General features: G+C 30.0%; 2 protein-coding genes across 2 annotated transcripts; both read left to right on the forward strand.

Moving 5' to 3' along the window:
* Positions 1–1,701: 1,701 nt before the first annotated feature.
* On the forward strand, positions 1,702–4,045 carry LOC116135784 (probable zinc transporter 8). The gene is made up of 3 exons (XM_031421532.1): positions 1,702–2,334; positions 2,853–3,002; positions 3,638–4,045. Exons 1-3 carry the CDS (start codon positions 1,702–1,704, stop codon positions 3,941–3,943), a joined length of 1,089 nt encoding a protein of 362 aa, XP_031277392.1. The 3' UTR covers positions 3,944–4,045.
* Positions 4,046–5,935: 1,890 nt separating this feature from the next.
* On the forward strand, positions 5,936–8,145 carry LOC116135880 (probable zinc transporter 8). The gene is made up of 4 exons (XM_031421620.1): positions 5,936–6,434; positions 6,522–6,568; positions 7,260–7,409; positions 7,840–8,145. The coding sequence occupies exons 1-4, from the start codon at positions 5,936–5,938 to the stop codon at positions 8,143–8,145; spliced, it is 1,002 nt and encodes a 333-aa protein (XP_031277480.1).
* The last annotated feature ends 5,175 nt before the right edge of the window (positions 8,146–13,320 follow it).

A 13,320-nucleotide genomic window follows, 5' to 3' on the forward strand; every position in this document is an offset into this window, starting at 1 on the left:
CACTTAAACACTCAATGTAATGAGTATTTTGCAAGTTGTCTTGACACATAGAAGGCTCTCGTCCATTCATTTCTTGAAAGGAGATAGGGTTGGTAAGAATATCTTTGAGGAGATATGGGCTTGGCAGCTAGTACAGAAAGACATTTATTAGGCTGACATAAACTTGACTTTTGAGGCATAATAGAAGCCCCCCAGTTTTTGAAGTGCGTAATCGCGCTTCAGAAACTAAAGTCTTTGATCTGAATGGCTACAGTCTCGAACTGAAATCTGTTAGGAGCTCGACCTGAAATCTGTTAAGAGCACGACCTAAAATCTGTTAGGAGCACCACCTGAAATCAAAACGAGCTTAACTTGAGAGCAAAACGAGCTCAATTTGAGAGCAAAACGAACTCAATCTGAGCAAAACGAGCTCAACGAGCTCAACTTGAGAGGTCAAAACGGGTTCGACCTGAGAGGTCAAAATGATCTCAATGAGCAAAACGACCTCAACTTGAGAGGTCAAAATGACCTCAATAGGCAAAGTGACCTTAATCTGAGAGGTCAAAACGACCTTGATAAGCAAAACGACCTCAATCTGAGAGGTCAACGACCTCGACCTGAGAGGTCAAAATGAGCTCAATGAGCAAAACGACCTTAATCTTAGAGGTCAAAACGAGCTCGACCTGAAAAGGTCATAACGAGCTCGACTTGAGAGATCATAACGAGCTCTACATAAGAACACAAGAGATCAGCGATCTGAACACGCGATTTGAAGCTAAAAATCAGCGATATGAAGCCGAGGATCAGGACGGCATAGGCGTGCGATCTGTGATCCGACCACGCGATCGGAGAACTCTGATGCGTACGATCTGCGATATGGCCACGCGGTTGGAGAATTCTGATGCGTGCGATCTGCGATCTGGCCACGCGATCAGAGAATTCCAACGCATGCGATCTACGATCTGGCCACGCGATTGGAGAACTCTGACGCGTGCGATCTAGCCACGCGATTGGAGAATTCTAACGTGTGCGATCTGCGATCTGGCCATAAGATATCCGAAGCAGAAGCAAGCTTGAGATCTGAGCACACCATCAGGGAACTTGGATGCAGGTTTGAGAATCGGACCTGTATGGGCCACCAAACTGTTGACGCTTGATTTTGTATGCCAAAGACTATCACGTGAGAAGCGCTAAGTGGACTTAGGAATCACACGTGATGGATCCATGAGATTTGAATATGGAACTGAGATTATATATGTTGTAGAAAACATAAATAATAGGCTGACAAGAGAGGTTTTTATAGTGGTTCGGATGCTCAAACAAGTGACTTCTACATCCACTGTTATTTTATTAATCTCTGACTATTTCTATGATACTGCCTGTAAGGCATACAAAGATGAAGAAAAACAATGTTTACAGAGAGAAAGAATTGAGCCCAAACTATGGTTAGCTCTCATATGCCCAACCCCCCTCTTCGGGAAGAGAAATGCTAATTTATACTCTTAAACACTCAATGTAATGAGTATTTTGCAAGTTGCCTTGACACATGGAAGGCTCTCGTCCATTCATTTCTTGAAAGGAGATAGGGTTGGTAAGAATATCTTTGAGGAGATATGGGATTGGCAGCTAGTACAGAAAGACATTTATTAGGCTGACATAAGCTTGACTTTTGAGGCATAACACAATCAAACTTGAATAAAAAATAAATTCACACTCTCAAAAATGCAAACCACCACCCCTTCACTTCTCAATCTTTTCTCCATCTCTTTCTTCCTCGTCCTCTCCATCTTCACTCCCCAAGCTCTTTCTCAATCAAACAATGAATGCACCACCGCCTTTTCCTCCTCCTGCAACGATAAAGTATCAGCTTTGCCGCTCAAGATCATCGCCATTATTACAATCTTAATCACCAGTTTGATCGACGTTTCTGCGCCACTTTTCACTCATTCGGTCAAAGCTCTCCACCCTGATCGAAATTTGTTCGTTGTTGTGAAGTCTTTTGCCGCCGGGATCATTCTGGCAACTGGGTTCATGCACGTGTTGCCAGACTCTTTTGACATGTTGTCGTCAAGTTGCTTGGAGGATAATCCATGGCATAAGTTTCCTTTTACGAGGTTCGTGGTGATGTTGTCTGTGATTGTGACGCTCATGGTGGACTCTTTGGCGACGAGTATTTATAGCCAGAAGTGTAATGCTGGTGGTGGTGTCCTTATTCCGGAGGGTGAAAGGGACAAAGAGCTAGCGGCAGCACCTCCGAGCTTCGGACATATGCATGGCCACAGCCACCATCTTGATCAAACACAGACGTCAGGGAGTGTTGTTTCCCAACTAATGCAGAATCGTGTTATTGCTATGGTAATGTTTTATTTTTTTAGTAGACATGTCAATGGTTATCCAAAAAATAGTTAAATTATCTCTTTTCGTCAAACACATAGTGGAATATAGAATTAGAACCTAAATACAATTTTTAATTTTTGAAAACAAATTTAGTATAAATGGTTCATGCTTTTTAAATAGTTTCAAATACAATACTAAACGTGACATTATATATATATATATATAATATATATATATATATATAATATATATATATATATATATATAATGTCCCGTATTTGTATAAATGAGTTCAAATGCTTTTTAAATAGTTTCAAGATACAATACTAAAACGTGACATTATATAATATATATATATATATATATTATATATATATTATATATTTTTTTTTTTTTTTTTTTTTTTTTTTTTTTTTTTTTATCATCAGTAAATATGAATGTGATTAGAAATTATGGCACTTGTATTTAGTCAATTGTTTTGTTTTGTTGAATTGATTTAATTAATAGTAAAGTTAAACCAAAGTTGTTGGATGCAGGTATTAGAATTGGGAATTGTAGTACATTCAATTGTGATAGGGCTTTCCCTTGGAGCCTCAAACAATACTTGCAGCATTAAAGGTCTTATGGTAGCTCTTTCCTTCCACCGAATGTTTGAAGGAATAGGCCTCGGTGGTTGCATTCTCCAGGTATAATTTCTTTTAAAATACAAATCTTGTTTACTGACCTTAGATGATAGTTTCCTATCATCAAAAAATTGTGAAAATGAAAAATTAATCAAACTTTTTTGTATTAAAAATTAAAAATTTTGTAGTTTATAGCTAACCAATACTTGTCAAATCCGTCTAACAATAAAAGATAAAAATCCCAGTTAAACTTTCAAACATTTAAAAAATCATTGAACACCATCTAATTATTATTATTTTAAATGTAGACATAGTTGAAAATTTTTATGTACATAAATATATAGCCCATCTCTTGCGAAGGTCAATATATCACTAACATATAAATCTCATTAGATGGTGTTATTAATAACGGTTTACAAACACTAACACTAAAAAAAATATCTAAGTTTTTATGACATAGAATAACCAAAGCCCAAATTTTGAAACAAATACTTATATCAAAACCTAAGAATTTTTTTCATATATATTTATATAGGCTTTGACTATCATACAACACGGTACAAATGGAAATTATAAGTTTTACATTACAAGTTTACAAATTTTACATTAATATCTTGATATAGCGTTGTATTATAGCAAAACCCTAGTTATATATTTCTTCTTACAAATTTCCACTTTCTCTACTATGTATCAACCAGGCTGAGTACAAGCTATTCAAGAAGATGGTAATGGTGTTCTTCTTCGCCGTAACAACGTCGTTCGGCATTGCCCTAGGGCTCGCATTGTCAAACGCATACAAAGAGAACAGTCCAACAGCATTGATCTCAGTAGGGTTGTTGAATGCTTCATCAGCCGGGCTTCTAATCTACATGGCTCTAGTTGATCTTCTTGCTGCTGACTTCATGAGCCAAAAGTTGCAGGGAAGCATCAAGCTTCAACTTAAATCTTATGCTGCTGTTCTTCTTGGTGCTGGTGGCATATCCCTAATGGCAAAATGGGCTTGAGATTTTGATTGTATCATAATGTAATAAATTTTGTTTTCCTTGTGTTTTTGTCGTCGTCGTAGAATACTGTTAAACTTAAATCTTAATGTTGAACCTTTACACTTCGTATAATGTTGTTAAAGTTAAATCTTAACATTGAACCTTTAAATCGAATAGTTTTGTTAAACTTAAATCTTAATATATATTTATTTACTGGTGTAATATGCCATATAATATTCTTATCCACTGTATCTTTTTAATTAAAAAGTTAAAATAATAAGTCAAACAAAATAGCAAGATGAACATTCTGTATTTTTTATGTTTTTTATTTTCTGTCTTTTTCCTCCATTGCCGTCTAAAAGAAAATGATATATGATCAAATAGAATTCTTCGGAACTCAACAGATTTTGACTCACAATTTCCACGATTAAACCCTCATACGTTTGGCAAGTTTATGATCAAAAATAAAAAGATACATCACACAAAATATGTAGAATAATACTCTTCTCAAATGACATCCCAAGTTTACTATTCTAATTGATGTGTGTTCTTTTATGTGATTTTAATGTGTAATAAGGAGTTGAGGTATTAAATGATATGTCACCGCCACATGCAAATATGCAATGACACATCATTTAGGAATTCATTTGGGTTACATATTAAATTTCCTAAGTGTTGAAGCCTGCTTTTTCTCATATCCAAATTCTAGTTATATAACGTCGTAAAATATTAAAGACAAAATTTCATAGTATTCAATAAGAACAAATTTAAATGGGTTTTTTATGTGTATATATATATATGTTATTGAAAGATGATAAATATGTGAAATATATATAGAATATGGATAATATTTCATATATAAACTAATTCGCTCATAAAAACAGATAAATTTCAAGATGATTAAATGATTTTAAATTAAAAATAAATTAAATGAATAAATGAGACTACATGACAATCATGTAGGATTGTCATATCAGTCTATGGGAATAATTTATATATATAGAATTACACATGGAATAATTCTCTAGTCAAAACACACTCATAATTAATTAAAACTCAAGCCAAATGCATGGAGCCACAAGCATTACACACTCGGCAAACAATTATTAATATATGTTTAAACCCCTCTAAAATAGCAAAAAGATATGGTTATCAGCAAAATTCATGATAAATTTGAATTAAAAATAAAGGGAAAATGGTGATTGGCTAATAATGTTCATAAATTGTTGGATAGGAAGAAACAATTATTAATAATATATGTTTAAATCCCTCTAAAATAGCGAAAAGATATGGTTATCAGCAAAATTCATGATAAATTTGAATTAAAAATAAAGGGAAAATGGTGATTGGCTAATAATGTTCATAAATTGTTGGATAGGAAGAAACAATTATTAATAATATATGTTTAAATCCCTCTAAAATAGCGAAAAGATATGGTTATCAGCAAAATTCATGATAAATTTGAATTAAAAATAAAGGGAAAATGGTGATTGGCTAATAATGTTCATAAATTGTTGGATAGGAAGAAACAATTATTAATAATATATGTTTAAATCCCTCTAAAATAGCGAAAAGATATGGTTATCAGCAAAATTCATGATAAATTTGAATTAAAAATAAAGGGAAAATGGTGATTGGCTAATAATGTTCATAAATTGTTGGATAGGAAGAAACAATTATTAATAATATATGTTTAAATCCCTTTAAAATAGCGAAAAGATATGGTTATCAGCAAAATTCATGATAAATTTGAATTAAAAATAAAGGGAAAATGGTGATTGGCTAATAATGTTCATAAATTGTTGGATAGGAAGAAACAATTATTAATAATATATGTTTAAATCCCTTTAAAATAGCGAAAAGATATGGTTATCAGCAAAATTCATGATAAATTTGAATTAAAAATAAAGGGAAAATGGTGATTGGCTAATGTTCATAAATTGTTGGATAGGAAGAAAGTATTTAGTGGTTGGTAATTAACTTGGTATTAGGTGCGCTTGGCCACTCTCAAATATGGCCACCACCACCCCTTCACTTCTCAATCATTTCTCCATCTCCTTCTTCCTCATCCTCTCCATCTTCACTCCCCAAGCTCTTTCTCAATCAAACAATGAATGCACCACCGCCTCCTCCTCCTCCTGCAACGATAAAGCTGCAGCTTTGCCGCTCAAGATCATCGCCATCGTTACAATCTTAATCACCAGCTTGATCGGCGTTTCTGCGCCACTTTTCACTCGTTCGGTCAAAGCTCTCCACCCTGATCGGAATTTGTTCGTTGTTGTGAAGTCTTTTGCCGCCGGGATCATTCTGGCGACCGGGTTCATGCACGTGCTGCCAGACTCTTTTGACATGTTGTCGTCAAGTTGTTTGGAGGATAATCCATGGCATAAGTTTCCTTTTACGGGGTTCGTGGCGATGTTGTCTGCGATTGTGACGCTCATGGTGGACTCTTTGGCGACGAGTATTTATAGCCAGAAGTGTAATACTGGTGGTGGTGTCCTTATTCCGGAGGGTGAAAGGGACGAAGAGCTGGCGGCAGCACCTCCGAGCTTCGGACATATGCATGGCCACAGCCACCATCTTGATCAAACAAAGACAGCAGGGAGTGTTGGTTCCCAGCTGATGCGGTATGGTGTTATAGCTATGGTAATGTTTTACTTTTTTCAGTACACATATCAAATGGGTTACCAATAAAATATGCTTAATTATCTCTTTAGGTCAAACACATAGTGAAATATAGAATTAGAACTTAAATACAATTTTTTTATTTTTGAAAACAAATTTAGTAGAAATGAGTTAAAATGCTTTTTTAAATTGTTTTAAGATACAATACTAAAAAGTAACATTATCTTGTTATTGTCATGGTATATTTTTTTAAGTAGACAAATAGAATGAACTATGTATTAACAAGTTAGTCATACGTATAGTATGTATAGATAAGGTTAGAATATAAAAAGAAGGAATAAAATGATCTAATGTTCAATATCAAATACAATTATTTGTTTTTCAAAATAAGAGATTCAAAAAAATCCTATGAAAACATGTTTGATAGAAATGAATTAAAATATCTGTTTCTTAATTCTTTAAACTTTTTAATTCGGAAAAAAAAAAAAAAAAAGTTAAGTATTATATCAAACACGTTTTAAAATATCAAAAATTTAACATACAACTAAAAAATTTGGACTCAATTTTAGTTTCTCAAAATTATTTTTAAATCACAGATCCATCAAACCTAAAAAACTATCACAATTTTGTTTTATCATCAGTAAATAAGGATGTAGTCAATTGATTTGATTAATGGTGAAGATGACATGTGTTACATTGTTTATATATTTAGGTATTAGAATTGGGAATTGTAGTACATTCAATTGTGATAGGGCTTTCCCTTGGAGCCTCAAACAATACTTGCAGCATTAAAGGTCTTATTGCAGCTCTTTGCTTCCACCAAATGTTTGAAGGAATGGGCCTTGGTGGTTGCATTCTCCAGGTATAATTTCTTTTAAAATACAAATCTTGTTAATCAACCTTAGATGATAGTTTCCTATCATCAAAAAATTGTAAAAATGAAAAATTAATCAAACTTTTTCGTATTAAAAACTATAAATTTTGTGGTTTACAGCTAACTAATACTCGTCAAGTCCGTCTAACAATAAAAGATATTTAAGTTTTTATGACGTTGAATAACCGAAGCCCAAATTTTGAAACAAAAACTTATATCAAAACCCAAGAATTTTTTTCATATAAATTTATATAGGCTTTGACTATCATACAACACAGTACATATGGAAATTATAAGTTTTACATTACGAGTTCACAAATTTTACATTAATGTCTTGATACAATGTTGTACTATAGCAAAACTCTAGTTATATATTTTTTCTTACAAATTTCCACTTTCTCTACTATGTAACAATCAGGCTGAGTACAAGCTATTCAAGAAGATGGTAATGGTGTTCTTCTTCGCCGTAACAACGCCGTTCGGCATTGCCCTAGGGATCGCATTGTCAAACACATACAAAGAGAACAGTCCAATAGCATTGATCTCAGTAGGGTTGTTGAATGCTTCATCAGCCGGGCTTCTAATCTATATGGCTCTAGTTGATCTTCTTGCTGCTGACTTCATGGGCCAAAAGTTGCAAGGAAGCATCAGGCTTCAGCTTAAATCTTATGTTGCTGTTCTTCTTGGTGCTGGTGGCATGTCTCTTTTGGCAAAATGGGCTTGAAATTTTTTTTTTTTATATGACAAATACGTGGAATATATATAGAATAAGGATAATACTTCATATATAAACTAGCTCGCTCATACAAACTGATGCGTTTCAAGATGATTGGATAATTTTAAATTAAAAATAAATTAAATAAATAAAAGAGATTATATGGCAAACATGCAGGATTGTTACATTAGTTTGTAAGAAATAATTTGTATATGTAACATTACACTGAATAATTCTCTAATCAAAACATCTTGATATTAATTTATTAGAATCATATATATATACCATTAGATCAATTATTAATATATGTTTAACTTGGTTATGACATGTAAAATGAAAGTCTCATATTTCAACAGGAATCAAAGAAATAATTTCGGTGAATTTTTAAGAAGTTAAACTTAAATCTTAACGTTGAACCTTTACTTAAAAGCTTAAGGTTTTTTTTTTTTTTTTTTTTTTTTTTTTTTTTTTTTGTATAATGTTAAAGTTTTAGCAATGAATTTTTGGTTTTCTTTGTTTCATTTTTCCGATTCTTAATTAAATACTATAATTAATCCCAAAAATCATAATTATAATGCATCTATCTCTTATTTTATAAGTTATCAAAAGTTATTATTTTATATTATTGGTTTACAAAATAGGAGTTTTGGAGTATTCTTAGAGTAAATGAAGAATTCAAATAGCAATCCAAAAACTCAATTGTCCTATAAAAACTCTTATGTCTTTGTTTTTTTCGAATAAGGATAGGATCATTTTCTCGTCTTATTTTTCTTTATATTTTTATTATAATTCACCATATATATTTTTTTTTTTCTGATTAGCCATAAATCTCATTTCCTTTCTATTTTTGAGTTGGAGAAGAAAAATTATGACAAGTATATGTATTTTATTTTTATTTGTTTTTTAAAAGGCAAATGGAAAGTAATTAACTAGTATTTTTTTTTTTTTTTTTTGTTTTCCATGGGCTTCCTAAATAATAAAAGCCCAATTTCTCTTTTATCAATTTCGGCCCAATTTATTTATTTTTTATTTTTTAAATATAAAAAATCCAAACAATATAGTTGGTAAAAACAATTCCAATTTTTTTATTTGCCAATCATTTAATCTGACATGTACCATAATAGAAGATGAACATGGCCTCTCCAACTTACACATTTCTCAATCATTATTTAATTGCTTCATTTAACTCTAATTTAATTATTTTAATTAGTTGTGCCGCCTGCCTACTTATGAAAATGACAAAATTTCCCAAGAGTAATATTACACATACATCATTTTCATACAATATTTCTCATACAACATTATGTGGCAAGATATGATTGACTAATTTAAAGTTAAAATTAAACTTTCACCCAATCACATCTTGCCACATAATGTTGTATGAGAAATGTTGTATGGGAATGATGTATGTGTAGTATTATTCAATTTCCCAATTGGTGCATTATTTTAGGTCATGGAAGGTGCATCTCTTTTGACCTTTTGTGACTATATAATTAATAGATAATTAAGTTAATATAAATGTGGATTAGGTTGTGGATACTAAGATTATCTGAGAAAAAAACTAGCAAAAATAACTAAAACCCATTAATTAGCGGCATATAATGTACCTTCTCATATATGTGGATACTAAAAAAAAAAAAATTACCCTTGTGGTCGGAGTGGGGTTAACTATCCCCAAAGGTATTATCTTTGAGTCATGGAAAAGGTAATTATCGGGTTTACTAAAAAAAAAATTAAAATTAAAATATAATATTTATCTAATTAGAAATAGAGATTCCTCATTCGATTTTGTTTGTAAAAAAATAAAATCAATAACACATCTATCTATATTTTAACCAAATTCTAGAAAAGATTAATAAAAAAATTTCTTTCCAATAATTTATCTTTAACCTTTGAAAAGTTAAATAACAAGATGAAACTATCCCTAGAATGTGAAGAATTTATTTTGCTTTTTTTTTTTTTTTTTTTTGTATTTATTTCTCTAAATTGTAACATATAAATAAATTTGGTTGGGGAATGCAATTATGGGAGCCTTGTCTCTATCTTCAATACTTGTTTTGTGTTGAATATTGTAACTAATTAAACTACCAACCATACCCACTCTACCAAAAAAATATTTATTCACAAATTAGGCCATCTATATCAACAAAAACATTTTTATATTTTTTATTTCAAGAAAGCATATATCAAAATTTAAAATGGTTAATTAATTCAATATAAAAAGTGTTAAATGGTTGAAGGAATATGGAAAGTTAACAACCTATAAAGATATACTTTCATGAAGAAAAAAATTTGGTTTTTGGTTAAATAAATGTTTTTTTTTTTTTTAGTTTTAAATTACCAAAAATGTTATAATATATAAGACAAAATCAAAAAAAATTATTAAATAGAACGATAATATTTTTAAAATTTTAACACTTCAAATAAACTCAAATTTTAAGCTTCTCAATGAGGGCGTAAAACAACTTATTAAATAACTTATAAACTCTTTTCTCCATTGCTACCAAACAATACAAAAGTTTTGAAAAAGAGTTTGTGATATTAAAAAAGTAAATTTTAAGTAATAAAATTATAATACTTTTTTAAATAATGATGTTTTGATGATTATAAATATTAATTAATTAATGTCAATTATATAAATGACAAATTAATTGTCTTGATAATGTAATTAATAATTAATTAATTAATTGGAACTTTTTAAATGAAGAAATAAAACGTTTAATTTGGTGTCAATGCGAAGAATACCTACCACCGAATTGGTGATTGAGACATCTCAATTATTTGGAATAAAAACAAAGACGGGATGAAAATCATTTCCAACCCATTCTATTAAAAAATAACATCCCCACCCCCCAAAGTTTTAGAAATATTTATATTATCCCCATTTTTTGAAATTTAGACGTTAAAATTTAATCATGAATTTGTAATAATATTAGATTAGGTTTTTGGTCTTCATAATATTTATACTTGTGAGGTGAAAGGACAGGATTTCCCTTTTTATAATTAAGTTTTAAGGAAAATAATATAATCATAGACGGTAATGCATCGAATTTATGCATCGAATATCGTGATAAAATCCTAATTGTTAATTAATTTTAACTTATTATTAATCAACGGTTAGGATTTTACCAAGTTATTTGGTGTATAAATTTGATGCACTACTTCGGTAACTGTAGCATTACTCAAGTTTTAATGATTGAATTGAAAAAGAGTAATGAGGGTAATATAGACATTTCTTTAATCAAGGGGTCAAATAAGTCCAATTCTAATAAAGTAATTGCACCACATATTCACATTAATAAGTTATTAAAAAATCTTATCAACTCTCAACGGTAGAAAGTATCTTAGTGAAGACTTTCTCTTAATGTTATTTGTTGTCTAGTAAACTACATGATATTTGGTTTGAAAAACGAAAACTTGTGTTGTCTGTTGTTTCAATGAATGACTTTCTCTTACTGTCGGTTAGTAATCTATTGATATTTATTTGTAAAAGGGGAAGGGGTTAATTCTAGGGACAATATTCCTAACCTTATAATTTTTTTTTATAATTCTAACGTGATGTCTTACGATTAATTTTTTATGAATTTTTTTATCTAATCAATTATAAATAATTATATCGAGATTACGAAAGAAAGTTTATAAAATTAAATTATAAATCAATTTTTATTGTAATTCTAATAGATTGATAATAGAAATTAAAGGATTTTATATTAATATAGACTTATTATTTTTAGTTGAATTTATGATATTTACAAAATATGAGTTTTTTTTTTGTATGGTAATGCTCTCTTCTCTAATATTAGAGACTTTTAAATATAAAAAAAATTGAGAGATATTCTCCAATATCCCATCATCTTTTTATTTTTTAAATGCAAGAGAATAATTTATATATTATTTTATTTAATGGGTAACAAAAGCCAAAGCCAAAGCCAAAAATTTGTACTACAATTGGTAGAAATTAGAATTGTTGGCATCATTCTCCAAAAAAAAAAAAATTCTTAATAATAAAAAATAAAATATTATCTCGAAAAAGATGAAAGAGGTTGGTAATCATTATTGTCTGATTATCAACTTTAATCAGTACATTTGCAGAGTTTTTTATATTATGTCAATAAAATAATTAATAATTAATTAAATTGTAGGCTTTGAGAAAGTCAAGAGAGACAAGTACCCATGTGCATAGGTTTCTTAAACCAGGCTTTCTATTCAGAATCTTGATTACTGTTTTAATGGCTTTTTTTTTTTTTTTTTTCCTTGGATTAAAGAAGTTTTATATGATTTATCATTGAATATATAAGGTTTATCTACAAATTAAAATACAATTGCTTTAAATAAGAAATTCTTATTTGATACAAATTAAAAAGATGAAGAATCAATTTTGAGGGTTTCAATTTCTGCTCAAATATTCACATTTAAGAGCTAATAAAAATACCTAATTTTTATTTTTTATGAAGAGGTGTTCGAATTGCTTGATACATCTTAACTAATCTTCGCAGATCTATTGATTACCTTAAAAATTATATTTTAGGGTAAACTACAATATGATAAGTGATCTAAGATAGTTCGAACCCAAAAAGATAATAAATAGAACAAACCTTCTTGACCGTCATACCGATGCCTTAGGGTTAAAACCTAATATATGATACTATAATTTCTAATCAAGAATACTAATTTGATAATGAAGTAGAGCTTATATTACCATAAATAATTCAAGAAATTCTTTAAAAATTGGGTGACAAATCTAATATCTAACCAAATAATGCTACGTTATATTTAAAAATTTGTCAAAGTAAGATTATGAATCATGTTGTAATACAGTAAGAGCCCGATAAGAAATTAAGCGTGTTTCTCTTGTTCTAATATAACATTCTCCCGATGATGGGTTATGATATTTTTGACATACTGACCTTAGTTTTGTCAGGAACTTACTAAATACCATTAGATTATTCATTTAGACTATTTGATATTTTACGGATGATTCAATGATATTTAAGTATAGTCTAATAAAATTAATGTCACCATGTTCTATCTAGAATTTCCATCTATTCCAAAATGTTTTATGTTATGTAAATAAACTATTAACATAGGTTAGTTTTTATTAATTTTGATTTTCGGGCATACTTGATATATAATTAAATATAGTTTTTAGTTTATAAGAATAAGGGATACAATGAAATCTTATGA

The sequence above is a fragment of the Pistacia vera genome, unplaced genomic scaffold (assembly GCF_008641045.1).
Source record: "Pistacia vera cultivar Batoury unplaced genomic scaffold, PisVer_v2 Contig1002, whole genome shotgun sequence".
NCBI classification, from domain to species: domain Eukaryota; kingdom Viridiplantae; phylum Streptophyta; class Magnoliopsida; order Sapindales; family Anacardiaceae; genus Pistacia; species Pistacia vera.